This window comes from Melospiza melodia, chromosome 1, assembly GCF_035770615.1.
Source record: "Melospiza melodia melodia isolate bMelMel2 chromosome 1, bMelMel2.pri, whole genome shotgun sequence".
Classification (NCBI taxonomy): Eukaryota; Metazoa; Chordata; class Aves; order Passeriformes; family Passerellidae; genus Melospiza; species Melospiza melodia.
This window is the reverse complement of record NC_086194.1, coordinates 86,651,977-86,670,757: the sequence shown is the minus strand read 5'-3', so window position 1 is coordinate 86,670,757 and position 18,781 is coordinate 86,651,977. Positions and strand designations below refer to the sequence as shown.

The 18,781-nt window shown below is 41.0% G+C and overlaps 1 protein-coding gene across 1 annotated transcript in view; it reads right to left on the bottom strand.

Annotated features, from left to right (window-relative positions):
- Positions 1-17,473, bottom strand: part of ELOVL2 (ELOVL fatty acid elongase 2) — a 50,039-nt gene extending 32,566 nt beyond the window's left edge. Inside the window, exon 1 of the mRNA XM_063160783.1 lies at positions 17,400-17,473. Within this exon, the coding sequence (XP_063016853.1) occupies positions 17,400-17,402 (3 nt within the window). The 5' untranslated portion in view covers positions 17,403-17,473. The remainder of the gene's footprint in view (positions 1-17,399) is intronic.
- Positions 17,474-18,781: the final 1,308 nt, after the last annotated feature.

Sequence of the window (18,781 nt, the reverse complement as noted above, 5' to 3'; positions counted from 1 at the left end):
ACAGGGCTTAGCAGTGCCTGAAGGGAAGCAAGAGGCTGCCAGTAGTATTGGCATCAAACCTGAAGCAGAATATTTGACTGCCTAAATTACCAGGAGCATGCTGAAAGATGCGCCTTACACCGGCAAACTGAATTTAATCTTCAATTTTAGTTCTGTGTTCTCTCTACCCAAACAGATCTTTCACCTACACAAGTACTTCCCCTTGCAAACACAGCCAAGATAAGAAAGCAGTACCTGGATAGAGGCAGCAGCCAGCATGCCAGGTGTGCCTGTGATACAAAAGTTCACACCTGCTCTCTGTTTAATCTTCCAGTGGGCCTTCAGCTTGCATTCTAAACCTGCCCTGAGCCTCAGACCAGCAGTTAACTCTGGAATTTATTTTTCTGCAACTACAGCTCTTGTCTCCCTATGGAAAACTTAATTATGTGTCACAGCAGGGACTCCAATCCAGATGCTGAGATGAATTATTTCAGTTCCACTTTTTCCCTTTTCTTTGATAGTGGTAATAGCTGACTACCGTCAAAAAATCAGGGGGATTTGCCAGCCCAAGCAGTTAAAAAAGTCATAAAAAGATGTCAGACATGAGTTCAAGTTAAGTAGAAGAGTAGTTTGACCTTAAAAATCATTTAGTTCCAACCCTCCTACCATGGGAAGGGACCTTCCACCAGACCAGGCTGCTCAAAGAAGAAATCCTTCCTCTTGATAATGTGCCTCTGCGCTTTGGGAAGCTAGAAATTGATCTTTTGGCAAACATGCACCTAAACCAAGTTTCCATGCAGATTCCACGTCTCTGGTGAATAATGTCACCTTTCTGCGGTTCCATTTGTGCCAATGGTACTTTTTGTGGGTGTTTCCACAGCCAAACCAGACCAGAACATCAGGAATAGGGACAGTGGAGCCAGAAAACATCCCCTGTCAATGCCCACAGTGGAGGAGCAGCAGAGTCAAACCAACAGCTCCCACAGGCAGATAGAAAATACCACAGGAAAGAGCAAGGCCAGAAGGGACTTGGCACAGACCTCCCCTGACTTAATTCCCATTTTCTGCTAAAGCAGCTGGTGGCAGAAAGCCAACCCCATCCTTCAGTATCTGCTGCTGTGTTATCTCTCCTTCTGGTGAAAGGGAAGCAGATGACTTTGCAGCTTGAAGGCTGATACATTGCCATGCTTTCCTCTGTGGAATGTGAGTTTGGGTGGCCTCCACATGAGTCAAGACACAGAGCTATCTTAATAACCCACCCTTAGGCATCTTATGGCTCTCTGAGTATTTTTCTCAGAGAGCTTTAAGAGAAACAGTGGCCTACTAAAGGTGTAGCCTTTGCCTTGCTGCCCACATGGCAGCTGTGAGTACAAGTTGTGGGTACAAGTGTTCCTCACCCTGAGGAAGCAGATCCCTTTGAGCTTGCTCATTGCCCCCAAAACATCAAGCACGCTCTGCTCCAGGTCTCTGAGCCCGAGGCCAGGCTTTGGCTGGTCACCTCAGAATGGCAGAGCGACCCAAGGAGACCTGCTATGCTTGTTCTTTCCCAAAACATGCCTGCACCCCATCTTGCTCGTGGCTGTAACCACAGTGCCCCACACCAGCTGTAATCCCTCTCATCTGTAGCTACAATATCCACCTTCACTGATGAATCTTTTCATGTTTTTTCCAGGTATGAATCTACATACAGCCCTTCCTGCTGCTGCTTGTCTGAAACAACAGCTTAGGGATTGGTGAAATTATCTCACACATAAGGGAAAACACAATGGATAATGACCCAATGCAAGGAAAGAAATAAAATTACATTTACTTTTGGATCTTCTAACATTCACCTTTCTATAAAATTGTGATACAAAATGAAGATCAAACTGTAAAACTTTGCATTTGTGTTTGCATTCTCTCTTCCTAGCTAACAAAAATACCCTGCTTTCTATTTTTTCCTTGCTCCTCCAAAAGTCTGGGTTTCAACTCGTTATACTGAGGTATCAGAAAGAGAGCTCTTATGGCTCCCTGAAAATGCCAGATTTTAGCTGTAGTGAAGCAGAAGGGAAGTTCTGCCTCGTACTGACAAATTTATAATAATGCACGATGAAAGCCCAAAGCCCAGCATGTATTACTTTAGTGCAGTTACATTTGAGAAGTGAGTTGTGCAACACTTTACTTGGTGTAAAACTCCTAAAAGCTGACTGCCTGGCTTTGGGGATTGCTGCCAAAAGCAGGAACTTTGCAGGCACCTCAGCTCTGTGTGACAGGCCTTTACAACCAGGAGATGCTGGAGGAACAGTTTTCCCTCAAGCCTGATCGGTTGTGGGTTGATGGTTGATGACTCACATTGGAAATGAGAGTTTGAACCATTTTCAGCTGGGGAGCCAACATACTCCAGACTTTTCACTTCTGATAAAAGGCACTAATATTTAGGTCCCTTCTTCTTTGGGATTTTAAATTTTGTTTAATAAGAGGTCTCTTTTCACTTGGTTTTATAGTCCTTCTCAGTGCTGCACCTGCTCATCCTACACATGGGAATAAGGATGGAGGAATAGCTGATTTATGTTTTCCATCAGGATTCAAATCAGCTAAAAACACCATCAATACCATAGGTGAGAAAGCACTAAGAGGCAGAAGAATGTGGGAATCTATAAAAATTAGAAGTTTTAGGAAAGATGCGAGCTTGTCGCATCTTTCTTCTCATTGTCATAACAATGTAATGAAATTAATGCTGGAAAAATAAAAGCTCAAAACGCTGAATCCAGTAGCCCCGTCCTATTCATGTCTGTATATAAACTACCAGCATAATAGAAGAATTTTAGTGAAAACAGTGTAAGTATGTGAGCTATTTCAGACATCAGTCTTGTTTCTGGACTATGCAACCTGTTAGGAGTCATAGAAAATATTAACTGCTTACATAAAATGAGGCAAGACTTGTTTGTTTTACCAGTCACACTACTGTCAGATCAGTTATTGTGAGATAAATTGCTTTTGCAAATTTAATCAGCTGTTCAAGGTTTGTTTGGGTTTTTTTTAAGTACAAGGAAAAAGCATTTGGAAGGTTTCTGCACTACAATTGTATGGGTTAGAAGAAAAGTGACTTAAGAACGCATTAATATTTACTTGACTTTACAAAACCTTTTCATAATTGAAGTGCTTGAAAGCATTCCACCCTTTACACATTTTTAATTTCTCAATCTTATCAAAGGCTGAGGGTCACAATGTTTCCAAGTGAAAAATCCCCTTTCTTGAATGACTGCTTGCATGATTTCCCTTCTACAATTCCCAAACTTTATTTGCTCTGTTCTTTGTGAATATGCTAAGTAATCACTAAAATAAGGCAAGCCAATTTCAGCTCTGAAAAATAGATCTCATATGGCCTTAAAAGAAGAGTAAAAAGGAAGAGTTGCTGCTGTGGCCCAATTTTCAGCATCATATAAAGAACTGTATCTTTATAATCCATCCTCTTGCTTGTTATCAGAATTTCAAAATGAAACTGTCACCAAAGCAGATCAGTGCAATCCTTTTAAAAGTAATCCTGCTCAATTCTACCTGCTACACAGGGGAACATCAGCTTAACTTGTAATTAAAGAAGATTCTCTAGGGAGACCTCAGATGCAGCCTGGCAGTTCCCAAGAAAATGGTAGCAATTATTGACCTCATTTTCCTTTGCTCTAACAATCAGATTTAAAATGACAGAATGGCCTGGGCTGGAGCATAATTCCTGACAGTGATGATGTGACAAGAATGTATGATGGTGAGGGAATAAACGAAAAGGAAATCAGTTAAAAAATGAAGCAGTAGATAAAAATTTTGCCTCCTTCTAACAGCCTGAGTGAATACATCACTTTCTCAAGCAATAAACAACCCTTGGGAATGGGTTCTGGCTTGAATAAGAGAAAGTTTCCTCTGGAACAGGCAGGTCTTAAAGTTACAAGCAAAAAACCCCAATGAGTTTTTTTAGAGAGAAGTTAATTCTGTTTTGGTTGCTTTCTTAATTGTCTGTTCAGCTCTTGTTGACTTTACGAGGCATTGGGAAGACAGATCAGTGTCAGAATGAATTTTACATCAGCAATATGAAAGCCTGCACAGCTTAACTTACCTGCTACCAAACTACCAGGCTTGATAAAGGATGCCCAACCAAACTGCATCTGAAGAACCAGTATACAATTTCACCTTATATAAGAGCAAGACAGCCAGCTGCACTTTGAGAAGCACAGGAAAATAATTCTACCAAAACAAAGGATGCAATCACCCTTTTAAGGCTTTGGATTTACCAGATTATTTAGCTTTGGAACAGAATATTCCAGAAGTATTTACTGGATGTAAAGTGTTCACCCAAAATTTGCCACATGTGCTACTACACAGTTTTTGCAACAATTATTTTGCATCCTACACTTAGACCCATACAATAAATAAACCAAAAGGGCACAGGGCACTTGTTGCTAAGTGTAGCAACAAGTTTATATGGCAGCTCAGTTTTCTCAATATGCCATATCATGATAAGTTTGTTTTCCTCACTATTTGCAGACAGATTTTGTTGCTGCTGAGAAGCTGATTCCATAAGTTAGTATAATGCATGCAGGACTTTGTTTTGTGCTTTGCATACACAATTGATCATTTTTCTGGAGAAAGAAACAGGGACAAGCTGACAACATATCCTTTTTAGCACTGTGAAAATCTCTTCATTTTCTACAGCAACAAACTTCACGATCTAAGATGAATAGATCCTCAGCCTCTGCACATGATCTCATGTCTTGTTGGACAAAGAACGTTAAAAAAAAACCCAAACTAAAACAAAACTCCCCCAAAAAATCCAAAAGCAAGAGCTCTGATTTTCCCACAATCCTGGCAGTGCAGGAGGACAAAGGGCACTCTGTGCCAAAGAAGTAGGTTTCTTGGTTGCCGTCCCAGATGTCTGCAACTGTGTCCCCACGGCAGGGATTAATGTGCAAGGGACTGCCTGCCCCTCCTGATAGAGGGAGGGGGATCAAAAAGGATTTTATAAAATGTGTTCCCTGGCTGGGGCTTTCCCCCAGTGAGCAGTTTTGCCTGAGTTTCTTAATCAGCTCATGCCAGTGCTGGGGGGTCCTCAGCTGCTGGCAGGGGAGACAAGGCTGGACTATTTGAAAATCTGTGTGGGTAGCATTTCTAGTTCCTCTGGGCACACTTAAAAGTAGGGCTGTGTGTTTTGCTCTTTAAAAGACAAGAAATTAAATTAAAGTACTAATGTGTAAACATATAAAATTAAATAGTGTTAGGGTGCTTTTTACATCTTGGAATCTTTGACGGGCAATTGTCAGCAGCCCTTCAGAAAACTGTAAGTCAAGAACTTAACTTGTAAAATATTAACTAAATAATTGCTTAATTCAGACTTTTTCCTGCAGTCTTAATTCCCTTTATAGACACACTTTTGCCAGGCAAAAGAGTGGTAGAAGATTGAATACAGCCTCTGAAGCATGTAAAAAAAAAGAAAAACTATAAGAGATGCTGGAAAAACTGACAGCTTCCTACATAATTAACACTTGTTTCAAACCAGTTACAAAGTCTCATTGTCAGGATGTAGGAATTAGAAGGCACTTCTAACATATAAAATGCTGCAAGTACTGTATGTAAGAAAATGAATGAAATACAGCAGATTTTGTTTGCATCACTGAACCATGTACAATACATGTAGGCAATATCTTATGAATTTGTGAAATTCACTAGTATTAATTTCATACTCCTGAAGTACTTGAAAGCTGCAATAGCTAGGGACTGTGTACAGAAGCCTGTTTTAAATTAAAGGTTCCTGAATTAAAGGTTCCATGCATAAACAGAAAATTATAACATAGGATACCTTATTTTTTCAGTAACAATGGTCCTGAAAACACTTTCATCCTCATGAGTGAAACAGTCTCAAGTTGAAGCAATTATTTAACTGCCCTGAACTCCTTATAAACATACAGAAAAACTAAATCAGAGCTAAACATCTGTGGTATTTTAAGTACCATGAAAGCCACAGTGCTGGCTGGAGAGTTGGACTGCCATGCACGGGCCTCTGAGCTGTGCTTCCCCTGGGCTGGGAATGGCACTGCAGGGCTGTTGGCAGGACTGGTTCTACAGCTGTTACTATCTCAGATAAAGGCATTGGTTAATTGGAACTATCCAAACTGGAGCTCTTGAAATACACTGTACCGAGTTCAGGTGAGCTGTGCAGGGCAGTGACCTGCAGAAAAGGAATGGTGCTGTGTGCCTGGCAGCTGGCACAGCTGGAACAGAGAGGTGTTCATATCTTTGGCTAGCTTCTGCAGCAACTTCTTTAGTATAGATCCCCTAAACCAAACCCCTTCTGCCCTGCATTTTTACAGAACTCAGCCACCAAGTTCTTGTTTCCATAAATCTACAAGTTAAAGCCGTACTTTCAAGCTTTTAACTGTAACAGTAAAACCAGAATTATATTTAAAACTAATACCTCTAATTGAAAATTTTTACTCACCTCTGTAAATTCAGAAAACTGAGAAAGGAACAAAGTGGGACTAAAACTCACAAAAGCATATCTATAATAATGCTTATTATTAGAAGTTTGCTTTTTTCTCCCCCCCAAACCCTCTACCGAGTGTCTTATTTATACATTAAATTTACTAAGATGAATTCTGCCCAGCTGTTTTTCCTTTGTGGAAAATTGCACCTATAAACACTGAGTTAAACTGGGCTAAGTACCTGCCCAAAGGCAAAACTTACCCTGATACATACTCTGTCTAACCTGCTCAAGTTGTTGAATTATACAAGGGCATTAAACCAGGACAAATTCCCATCCCCTTGCCCCTGGAAGAAGCAGGATATTTATGAGGGGGCATGTCCATAGCACAATTATAACCCAACACATTATGGGTAAATTCCATGCTGGCTGATGGAGGGACCAGCAGAATTCCACACGGATGTAACATTCTCCTTGGCCAGACTCACTGGACCCACTGCCAACAGTGGAGTGCTTGTGTCTTAATTTGTATCTTAATTGTATCTTAATTTCTCTTCAAAAACAGGGAGTGCAGGACTCAGGCAAGGTAACTAAGTCTGAGGTATGTGTGTGCATGTTTTCTATCGGTCCCATGCAGGGACTGGTAACATAGGTCAGGTTGTATCTTGCTTTAGCCACATCCTTAAAAGTAACAGCACTCAGCTCCTCTTGTTCTTACAGCTTGGGTGTGTTCTTTTGCCCACTAGAGAAATGTTTTTCCTTGGTTTGCAGTCATTTGCTGTGCCATTACTTTGGGTAGTTTCTGCCCAAATGGAAGGATAGAACCTTTCCTGAGCTATTTATAGGGATGTAAGCTGGAAAAGGTGAAAGAAAAGAATTTGAGGGAGGGGGAGGTGTTTGTAGCATGCTGCTGAGGATTAGAGAGTTCACATCCCAGCTTCTAAGGTTTCAGCCTTAATCTTCCAACACATGCAAAGCCTTTCAATTTCACTTCGAGGTCATTACCCATGTACAAAACTGTCTAACTGCTGGGTGACAAATCTTGACACAAAACTCAGTGCAGGAAGCTTTTCAATTTGGAGTATAAATTGTTCTGGGAAAGAAGCATGAAGTTTTCAGTAAAAATAACTACTTCTAAAATCTGTACCTTAGATTTTAAATCAAGCAGATTTCAAGCTTGTGAGTTGTAATAGACATTTATCTCCTAATTTATCACTTGATGGTAGATAGCATTTACCATTTACTGCTGATTGAAAGAAGAAAAGTAAAACCCAAAAAATTCTGAAGGGTAAGCCTGTCATGATGTCTAACGATATGTAAAGCAAACATGACTAGAAAACATGCAGTACTTCAGTGGGTATTGCTGGTCGTGCAATACATCTTGTGCCTTTGTAATTATGTCCAGTATTAGAAGATCAGCTTTCTTGGTGGAGGCTTTTCACACAGCTAGCTTTCTTCAGCATTCAGGAAGATCATCTGATAGGATCAGCCTAAGCTGACCTGGAAAGTCAAGCACCGTTGAAGTTGGGAATTTCCATGTGCCATAACAGCTCCATGAGAGCCCTGCACCGCTGTGGCTGTCGCTGTCACACCGCTCCAGACTGAATGAATTGCTTCTCAGAAGAAACAGCCATTATAAAGACACACATCATTTGGAAAAATTTTGGTTCCCTTGATAGTTAAGCATCAATGAGGTTCAATGCTGCTCCAAAGTGGAGTGGGAGAAAAACTAGAGTTGCTGGCAAGGTCAGCTTGAAGTATCTGAGACCTGATATACATCACACACACTGATCAAGTATCTCTTTCCAGAAAATGAATATCCTCACCAGCTTAGGTTTCCAAGAAGGATAAGCATCACTTCTTACTTTGCATCATGTGTGTGCTGTTAGGAATAACTATTTGAAGAGATGACAATTTCTTACAAGTAAAAGCAATAAATACGTTTGTTCTACAGAAGTTAGAAACAACACTGATGGCTCTTGTAGCTGATTTAAGTTTCAGTACAGATAACCTTAAAAACTAAATAAATAGATAAGATAATAAAGATAAAATTAGAACCTTCTGTACTCAAAAAAACCCCCAAAAAACACCAACTAAGGGAGAAAAACCAACTAGCAGACACAGAATAATTGTTTGCCAGTGAAATGCATTGTCTGACAGAGTGGCAAAGGTAATAATGGTAAATCTAGTTTATTTAATGTCATACAGTACTAAGATGTTTCAGGCAAAAAAGCAGTCCTAAGAAGCTTTCCCATGGAAAACCAACTATAACAAGAAATATATACCTCTGTTTAAGTCTGTGCAATCTATAAATGGGGTGAGGGAGTAAATGTGTGACAGTTGTGAGAGTTAGGTGAGCAGGTAAAATAAAAGGATTCCAAGTATCACTGATTTTAAAGAAAATCCATCTATTTAGAATTATTTCTTTTATGAAGGCTATAAGAAAGAAAGTAGGAGGTGATGTCTGAAGATGTCCTCTGGTACTTTCCCCAGCTAGGTATAAACACTGTGTTATTTGAGGGCTCTAATTGAAATCGAAAGCTTCCTTCATTCTGACTGCGTGTATGTCTCTCTCCTAATTTAAATTCAGTTACCTGCATTATTAACCTGAGGAGCTGATCAGCTGTGTATTGATCAAGATATATCCTAAACTGGCTTATGGAGTCAAATGCATGATCATTTCAGACAACGAATTCTCCAACACCATCTAATGCCGGATGGATGAATGGAGTGTCACAGGCATTTAATCACCTACTTTGCTATTGATTTCAGTGTTCTTAATTTACACTGACTCATTATTTGAATAATATTGCATCCTCTTTGCCGAAACAACCACCTTATTGCATCCAATGAAAGCCTCTGAGAATTACTCCAGTGTCTTATCAGTGCTGTTCATATTTGGAGGTGGAACAGTGGGGAGACACCTTTGTAAAAGAAGCAAGAACACGTGAAACCCCAAGTTTCCTAAGACCAGGGGACTAGCATGGGTTTCTCATTTTCAGCTGATCAGGATGTTCCTTATCCTATTGAGTGCTCAGGACCTGTTAGGTTTACTAAGTGTTTGCTGTATGCCTGTCAAGCTTCAGCAAGACCTGAGGTTTTACAAGCCAGAATATTGAAATACTCACACTCCTTTAAATTCAGGAAAACACATCTGGGGGGGAAATGGGACAGTGCTGTCTTCTTTCCCTTTTACACCTGTCTTAAAGACACTGCTCTCTGTCTTGGCTTTCAACTTTGTACCTTTCCATCAAACCACTTTCTGATCTGAATTCTGACATCTCCCAAAGGTGTCTGGCAAACAGAAGAAAATTACTTCATGATTGATGAAAAAGAAATTATTTTGTGAAAAAAAATTCTATTAAATGTAGTCCTGAAGGGACATTTTAGTTATACCAGATTTGAAATAAAATTATGCTGCAAATTTAGTAAATGTAAAATGGGAAAAAATGGTTCTTTTTCTCCAAGTAGGTTATGAGAGATATTTTTTAGTTTTTCTTTAAATTATTGTAATCAAAAGAACTCTTATCTAGCCTTTTATCTTTGAAGGGTTTTTGCAGATACTATTAAAATACAGGCTTACAAAGTCTACAGCAGCAAGGAAGAAATAATTGCACTGAATCCAAAAGGTTTCCATTTCAGTTTTCACTGAAATGGAGATGTATTTCTATTTTGCTGAACAATAAAGCTGAATGCTACCTCTTCTGTTGCCTTGCACAAATTGCCAGTTTTAAGGAAAAGTTTCAAATGTGTTTCAGCACCAAGAAATCACAAGCTGTATCTCAGCTTTCAAAGGAGAGCTTGAAGATCCTGTTATGTTTTTGTCACATAAAAAAAAAAATCTTAGAGAGAATATGTAACTAAATTTCTGCCTGAAAAAAGAGCCCTGGAAACTGAAAAGAACACTACAAAACTCGAGATGTGATGTACTTAATTTTCCTGGTTCTGGGGAAGGACTGATTGAACAGCTCCTTCTCATGGCTCTTAATCATCAAGCTGCCAGATAAAGCCAATAGCTCCAGTATTTCCAACAGGAAAAATTTCCAATGTTGCTTTTAAGGGTGAATCCAGATTCTTCTAACACATTTTTCAGTGGATGTACCTAATTTTCGGGAGAAGATTTGGATTTCTTAGGTAACTCACATAAATAAGCTGTCTACTACTTGGAGAATGATGATCACTGCTGGCTGGAAGACATCTCTCATTTCTGCTTTCAGTAGCAGCAGGAAGTGGGAAGAAGAAAGGAACCTATGAAGACTTTGCTAATCTGAACTGGTTTCTGATACACTTGTTTTCTAAGTCTTTGATTTTTCTTTTTCCTCCACTAACTTGAAAATATGGAGTTTTTGTCTGGCTTCATGCATACTTTTCTGTCAGTATTAAAAGCTATGCCTCGGAAAGAAGTCGAGTCAAGTGAGTACTCCTAGGTATGAAGGGCTGATTTTAAGATTTAAATCCACAGTGCAGTCTGGTGTAACAGCAAAGCAACACTGAAATGCTACCCTAGGAAGACACATAATACTAACAGCTGAGAGGACAGATGCAGCTGGTTCTAAAAAATATCCCATTGCATGGGGTATTTTTCATATCACACAAGCATCTGAATTTGGGGAGAAGGATAATTTTGAGTAGCCAGTCACAATTGTGTAAATTTACTTTATATATAAAGGTATTTAAATAATAAATTGACAAGTATATAAATATAAAAGCATATAAAGACTTAATGATTTTTACCCCTGGCATTGCATGGACTACTGACAAACTCTGAAAAAAATTACATCGTGTGCACAGTAAAACATGGTTCTGGCACAAATACCAACTCCTATCAGATCAGACCTTGCACAACCTCACAGCTAATCTTTTAAACTTCAGTAAAAGTAACTTGGCTGGCTGCAGCCAGCAATGGGAGAGAAAGCAGGTGTGGACAGTAATATTCAGAACTGCCATACCAAGAGATGTGCCAATTCCCTGACAAGGAAATCACTCTCAAAAAGTTTGCCAACCATTTATTCCTTGCCAATTTGAAGGCACTTTGCTTTTTGGAACAGTTTTATCCATGCTTAGAGAAAAATGCAAGAAACAGTCTTGTTTTACTTCTAGTTGGATGTGAAAATGCAAGTGTAATATAAGGAAATAAGGAAACAGAAACTGATGCCTGCTTTCCAAAGTGTCACTTGACAACACAAAACAACAATTAAAGAAGGAAATATCTTCTCCTATAAACTGGTCCTTAACTTTTTTTTCTTCCTTGCATTTCTCCCTTAAATTCTGGAGGGCAAAACTCTGTATTTCAAATGCTAATTTATGTTCTGGACTTCAGTCATGTTTAAAGAAGACGGCACAAGGAGAGGAAAGGAAATGACAGTTGATTTTCAAGCTTAATAAAGAAGAAAACAGAGGGTATGGAAGTCCTCTTATGTCTCCTCCTCCAAAACAATTCTCAATTTTCCTCTTTTAAAACCCTAAATGAACCCTAATGAACTCCGAGGACACTTCTTCTTAAAATTGTATGAAACCCAAATAACAGTGCACTGTCTGCTGGCACAGGATAAGAGGGTGCCCAAGCTAATTAGCTCCCTTTCTCCATCAGCCCCAACAGTGGGTATCCTAGAGTTTAATCCACACATAACTGGAATTTTAAAGCCCAGACTCTTAAACCCATTACACCATGGAAACACCCAGACCAATACTTCCCTCAGAATAAAAATGCTAATGACTGTGCTGCACGGTAATGCACTAATGATACAGAATGTCTGTAAACTGCCCCAGTTATTGTCACCTAGAGGAAATAACAACAGCTGCAGACTTTTTATCATGTGTGTAAGTCAGTCCCCCTGTTAGGCTGCTGTATCACATTGTCTTTGCTGGCTAAAAAGCTTCACGAATGGTGACTACTGACGAGCATCTTGTAGGAAGTTCTTTAAGAAATAAGGGAAGAATGGTTTGGTTGTGGCTCCTAATGCTTGGGTTTAGGACATTTATTTGAAACTTGGTCACCCTACTTCTAATTTCCATTTCTTGCTGTGTTTGGTTTTCAAATGATGACACAGAATATGGGCTATTTCTTGCTTCATTTCTGTATCTGTCCTCCTTAGGGTGAAAAAAATCAAAATCTCTCCAACCAATGATGAAAAGGTAATGATCTTAATTTTTTATTCTCTAATTACATATCTTTGTATACAAATTTCTACCAGAGAGCCTGTGATTTCTTTCACTATGGGGTGCTGACCTTTACCACTTTATCACAGTCAGTTTTGACTAAAAAAAGGAAGTTCAGAGCAGTTTAAAAGTCATTATCTAGATGAACTCAATATTTTAAATTTAATATTTTATTTTAATTAATTAATTTAATTAATTAATTAAATATATTGATTAATTGATTTAATATTTTAAATTTATACTCTGTTCTTGTTAGACTTGTTAGACTTTCAAGTCAGAATACTTCCAATATTAATAGCAATATAATGTTGTCATTTCTTGAAGATGTAAAGAATTCTAATTACACTGCTAAATCTGAATTTATCTATTCCTCAAAAACTTAAAGTGGCTTTTGCTGTTAATTAGGTAGATAAGATGCCCCACAGAAGTCATAAATATTCACTTCATTTCACATTGTACTCTACTTGTCAGCTGTGCAGCAGTCCCATGGGTAAAGACGCAGTCACTCAGATAGTGTGGCCCATGTATTTAGCATATGACAAGGGAAGCCATGGAGGGTTTATCCAGACAATGGATTTACAAGCTCCACTGTTGCCAGGCACTCAGAAATTGGCTGATTAATTTGGTGTACTCAAATTCTGAAGTGTGGCATTTATGATGTGACCGAGCTGCATGTCCTGGGGTTGTTTCTTCTCTGTTAGAGCTGGGCAGTCCTCCTCGTACCTTTCCACCTCTGCCTCACCAGGCAGGCTCATCCCAGCAGCTCTTGGCTGGAACAAGCAGTTGTGCACTTAATTCCATCCCCATAATTTCCCTCCCTTCTCTGTTACCTTCTGTAATTACAAATCAGACAGTACTTGTGACATATTATTTTATCATTGAATTTAGACTTCAGACACTCTTTGTGTGATGCTTAATAATGTCTCAGCTTTTAAATCAGTTTTACAGGCAGTGTTTAACAAAACACGGGAAGAATTATGATGTTATTCTATTTATTTACACTTGAATTTTGCTTAGATCAGGGAATAAACCAGCCCTTTATACATTCCTTACTTTGGACTTTACTAATGCCTCAAGAAAATACTATTGCAGGTTTTTTCCCAACTTTTGATCGAGTCAGAGGTTCAAACTTAAAGTGTTTGCCTATGATTAACCTTTTTCTTCAATAAAGTCAAGCGATGCTATAAAGTTAAATGAATGTAAAATCGAGTTCCTGATGCACAAGAGGACTGTGCTTTTTTTCACAGATCAGACTGCTTGTAATGAAGATACAATGATCAGTCTTCAATAATCAGAGGACCTTCCTAGAGATGAGAGGGATCAACACCAAGGGCATGCAGGTTTTGGTATGTGTGTATCTGTAACTATGAATGCAAATGAATTGGTGGACTCTTACTACAGTTCCTGGAAGGTTTTTTCCCTAATCAATTTCACCATGTGCCAAAGGATTCAGTGTCTCTTCCTGAGTTTCTATGCAAGCAGAGCCTATCTTTCCTGTTCTATATGCAGCTTCTCAGCATGTTTTCTCATAGCCCATTAATTCTGTGTCAGCTGGCAACCCCCTGCCTTGCTGCTCTGGTTCTGGATGGCAGGGCTGCTGCAGTCCATTCCCTCTTCACTCTGCTGGAGCTGGAGAGATCTGGTGGGTGCTGTAGCACTGGATGTGGTGCTCATCAGGTATTTGTGCTGAGCTGATTTCTGTCTGATGAAAAACATTTTCTTCCAATTTGCGTGCCACTGTTCAGTGGCTAGAACATCGCCTTTGCAATCATCCTTCTCATGCAGTATTCAGAGAAACTAACAAACACCAATGGACAATGAGACAGGGGTTTACTTTGGCTACAGTCAACAAAGAAGAGGCATTTTTTGCTCTCTCTAGGGCTCTTTGCGTATGTTCTGCAATCAGTGTATGCCCACACCAAGGTCCATATCCTGATATGGTGGCCATGACACTTATGAATGCTTAGAAGAGTTAGGTGTCTTTCTGTGTTGACTTCAGATTACAGGGGTATCAAAACCTCTGAAGGAAATGAAAAGCATATTCTAGCTTCTGTCTCTCCTTCTACCACTGGATTCTTGTATAGGTATAGATACTGGCAAAGGATCTATAATATCTAAATACAGTCCTCATGTTTATGCTTACCTTAGTGCTACCTAGTCTCTTTGTAAGCATAAGTTGCCATGACTGTGCAGTGCTATACACCCTCTTACCCCATGAAAGTGGGATTTGACCCCATGGAAAATACACTGACAAATCAAAATGTGTAATCGGTTTAAAGTTCAAGGGTGCAGCCAAATCCTGAGCCAGTGTAATTTGACCTAGATTCACTGAAGCAAGGAGAGCTGCAGTGAACTACATAAACAGAAGAACCAAGCCACTGTGGTTGCCCTCATACGGTGAGGATGATGAGGAAATACTAAATGCTTTGTGATGGCAGTGGTTTGCTGCTTCAGCAAAATGTAGTTTCAAAACAAACAAACAAAAAAGTTTTCTTATGCAACTTTCTACAAATAATAGTGATTATTGAACACCCAGGATGCTGAAAAAACTCTCAGTTGAGTTTAAAGGACACTAGCAACATAAGCCTGCTTATCTCTATTTCTATACAAGTGAAGGGAGTGCTCAATCAATGTTCCCACCACCTGGGCCAAAAATCTATTTGTCCTACATTTGCTCCTGATACCTTTGGTAGTATACTCCAATGTCCCCATGACCCCTTGCCCCCAAGCTCCAGGTCCATCTAGAAATCGATGTGCTGTAACTTTTAACCCTGCATTAGCATCACTGCAACAGCTTTCATCAATAGCTCAGGTATTTGTTTCAGGAGCTATTGTTCCAAAGACACTCTTTCCAAAGTAACCTTCAGCCTTTATACTACTTCAAGGACTTTCTCAGATTGGCAATTCTTTCCTCAGAATGCCTTTATGTATGAGTAACAAAGCTTGGGAAATGTTAGCAACTTTTGAATGCTAAGATTACTGGACATACAGAAGCGCAAAATTTGCTAATCCAAACCCACGTGTAGCTCTGAATGGCGACTTCTGGTTATTGCTTCCAGCCATTTCAAGAAAAATGTCAAGGTTAATTGAACAGCTCTAGGAACCAGAAGGAGTTAAGGGTAGGTCTCAGCTATAATTTCCATTGGTATGAGGTTGCCAATGCCTATGTTACCAATTAATGATTCCTTGATTTGCACCAGTATAACTGACTTCATCTCAGTCCTGGAAGAAATCAGAATGAAAGATTTTAACTAGTTCTGGATATTTTACCTTTCTTTCCTGCTGCCTCAGTACTCCTGAGCACCTGGGTATTACCTGTACCAATTACTGATAAATAAGGTACATTACCTTCTGCAACACCAGGTATCTTTGTAACCTTCTTCCTCTGCCACAAGGGACACATTATCAATGGCTGGTATTCACTAAGTCTTTGTGCAGCTGTGGTAATTTAGTCATAGCTTTTGTGCTTATATTCCAAATTGATAGAAATTCAATTATGTCAATTCAATTGTCACTCTAAGGGGGCTTAGGCAGCATAAACTACTGCACCAATTCAGGTCTTTTCAGTAGGGTCTTGTCATATCTATCATCCCAAAGCTGAGTTGGTGGCAAATAGAATACACAGGAGAAACAGATTCAGACTGACAGCAGGTGTACACATGGCTTTTAGAAAGAGGACTGAAGTTAATTCATAGAATGACTATTCGGATATTATTCATGTCTGGATTTATGGGGGAAGGAAGGATCCAAACCAATTTTGGTTCAAGGAAGGCAGAATTTACTATATGTGATGCAAAGACTTCTTTGGGGGGGAAAAAAGTATTTTTGTTGTTAAATCACATAAAACAAAAACTAGGCTCAATTAATCATGTCTCAAGCTTCTGATACAACAAGCTTTGCCAAATTATTCATCCCAATGTGCCTCAAAATTTAAGGCTGCAAACCACTTCTTTGATAGTGTCCTACTTTGTAAAGTCGGCAGTACACTTAATGCATTGCTGTTTATAAACAGGATGAGCCCCTTTGGGAAAGTTACTATGACTGCAAAGACACAATGTGCTGCGGGGAATCGGCACTGCTCGCTAAATAGGTGACTTCATTGTTCCACTTTAACTCTTTTAAATGCTGAACTAATCTAAAACTCCATTGTTCATTCATTACATGGAGAAAAAAAGAAAAAAAAAGAGGAAGTGTTCCACTACAGATTGCATGGCTAAAGCAAGAGCTTCTGTTAAGATAACAAATTAACGGGAATAATCGGTTTATGTAACACGCTCAAACGCACCTCGGGGTAGAGCAGAATGCACCTGCTCGGAGCGGGGCAGGGCGCAGGGCAGCGGGGGAGATGGATGCCCAGGGGCTGCGCTCCATCTCTCGCTCCCTCTCTCCATCCATCCCTCCCACCACCCAGGACCGCGTTCCTCCACGTGCCTGTCCCCGCTCCCGCCGGGCTCCCGGTGCTGCGCGGCTGCCCCCGGGGCTCCCTGTCCCCCATCCCTTCTCCCCCGCTCCCCAAGGGTCCCTCTGTCCCTCCCTCCTTCCCTACAATGCCCAAGCTCAGCCGCTCGACCCGACCCGCGCCGGCGGCTCGGGTGCCTGCCGTGGGGGCTGGGGGCATCTGAGGCCGTGCTCCCCCTTCCCCCCGAAAAATCACGCCCGAACGCGGCCCGCAGCAGCGGGGGTAGCGGCGGGGCGGAGGGCGGGCGGGCAGCGGGGTCTCTGCGCCGGCCCCGGTGGAGCGGGGGCAGGGAGGAGAGGGCCAGGGGGCCCGGGGGATGTGCGTGCGCGGGGAGGGGACGCGGGGGTCCCCACTCACCATGGTGGCGGCGCGGCGCTGTCCAGGGTATCGGCGGCTCTGCAGGCGCGGCCCCGCGCCCGCCCTATAAGGCACCGCCTTCCCCGGGCCCGGAGCGCCCGCCCCCGCCGTGAGAGGGCGGGCACGGGCAGCACGGAGGGCCGGGGCTCCGCGGGGCGGGCAGAGCCCAGCCGGGCCGTGGGGAGGCGGAGGGGAGCGGGATCTGGGCAGGGGAGAGCCAAGCGGGGCTGTTCCATCACCCACCCAGCTGTCACGGCAGATGGTGGCCGTTCGCCTTTGTTGGAATCCACCCTGTCGGGAATATTCAATTCACTGTCGGGCCGCTTTGGGAGCAGACAGGGTCACTGAATCTGTTGGATTCAGCTTGGGTTTGCTCTGTGGCCCAGCACTCGTTTTTACAAGCTGAACTTCTCTAATCTGGAGCCCTGAATCCTGCACACACTGTGCCGAAGTGAGATCCCCCACTTGAGACCAGTTGGTCTCAATAATCTCAGAGGTCTCTAAATGATTCCGTGATTCCAACTGTGGCATTGCCAAGGAGGCATTGTCTGTTAGGGAGTGACTGCTAAGAAAATGTTCAGGCTGGCTAGGAGGGAAACAAAAATCACACAGAGCAGGAGCTACTGATCCCATCACAACTCAGCCTCTGACACACAACAGAAAAAGAGTCAGGGACGGAAGTGGCTTTGTGCTTGGTGTAACAACCAAACAAAAATCTCACACCTTCAAAAAGCATTTTTGTTCCAAGTGGTAACAAAGTATTACAGCTACTATAAAACATTTATTTAAGCTATCAAAGCTGGTTGAAAAATTCCTGCTTCTTTATCCCTGCTTTTAATAAAGAGATCAAAATAATATTTCTTAAAAACTATTACTGTTTTTCATTTTTATTTTTATTTTCTAAAGGAAAATTTGTCAAGAAATTACATATCCATACATGCACTTCCATCTCTGCCTTCTCAATTCTGTGTTCATAGTTTGGTTGACCACAGCTCAGAGATGTGTTTCCACATCAGTGGGACAAACAGTGGAAATAAGACAAGAAGAGCATGTGTGGTGCAAGACTGGTGTCATCTTCACAAACTAAAGCGTATTTGATGTACAGACATGCTGTATTTGTCAAAAATGTAGCACTGATGTTCAGGAATTTGATATTTCCTTCCTGATTAGCTCTTTTTCCATGTGCTACTTCAGCCCTTGCTTTCTCTTGGATCTAGACACAGAGGTCCACCAAAGGCAGTGAGGATGGTGATCTTCCCGGGGCTGCTGCCTGCCCAGAAATGATACTGCCAAGAGTTCATGTGAAAGCGTGTACTTATGTAATTTCTAACCCACTTTTACAGACACAAACTTGTTTGCTCAAGCTTCCAAATTCCAGCATG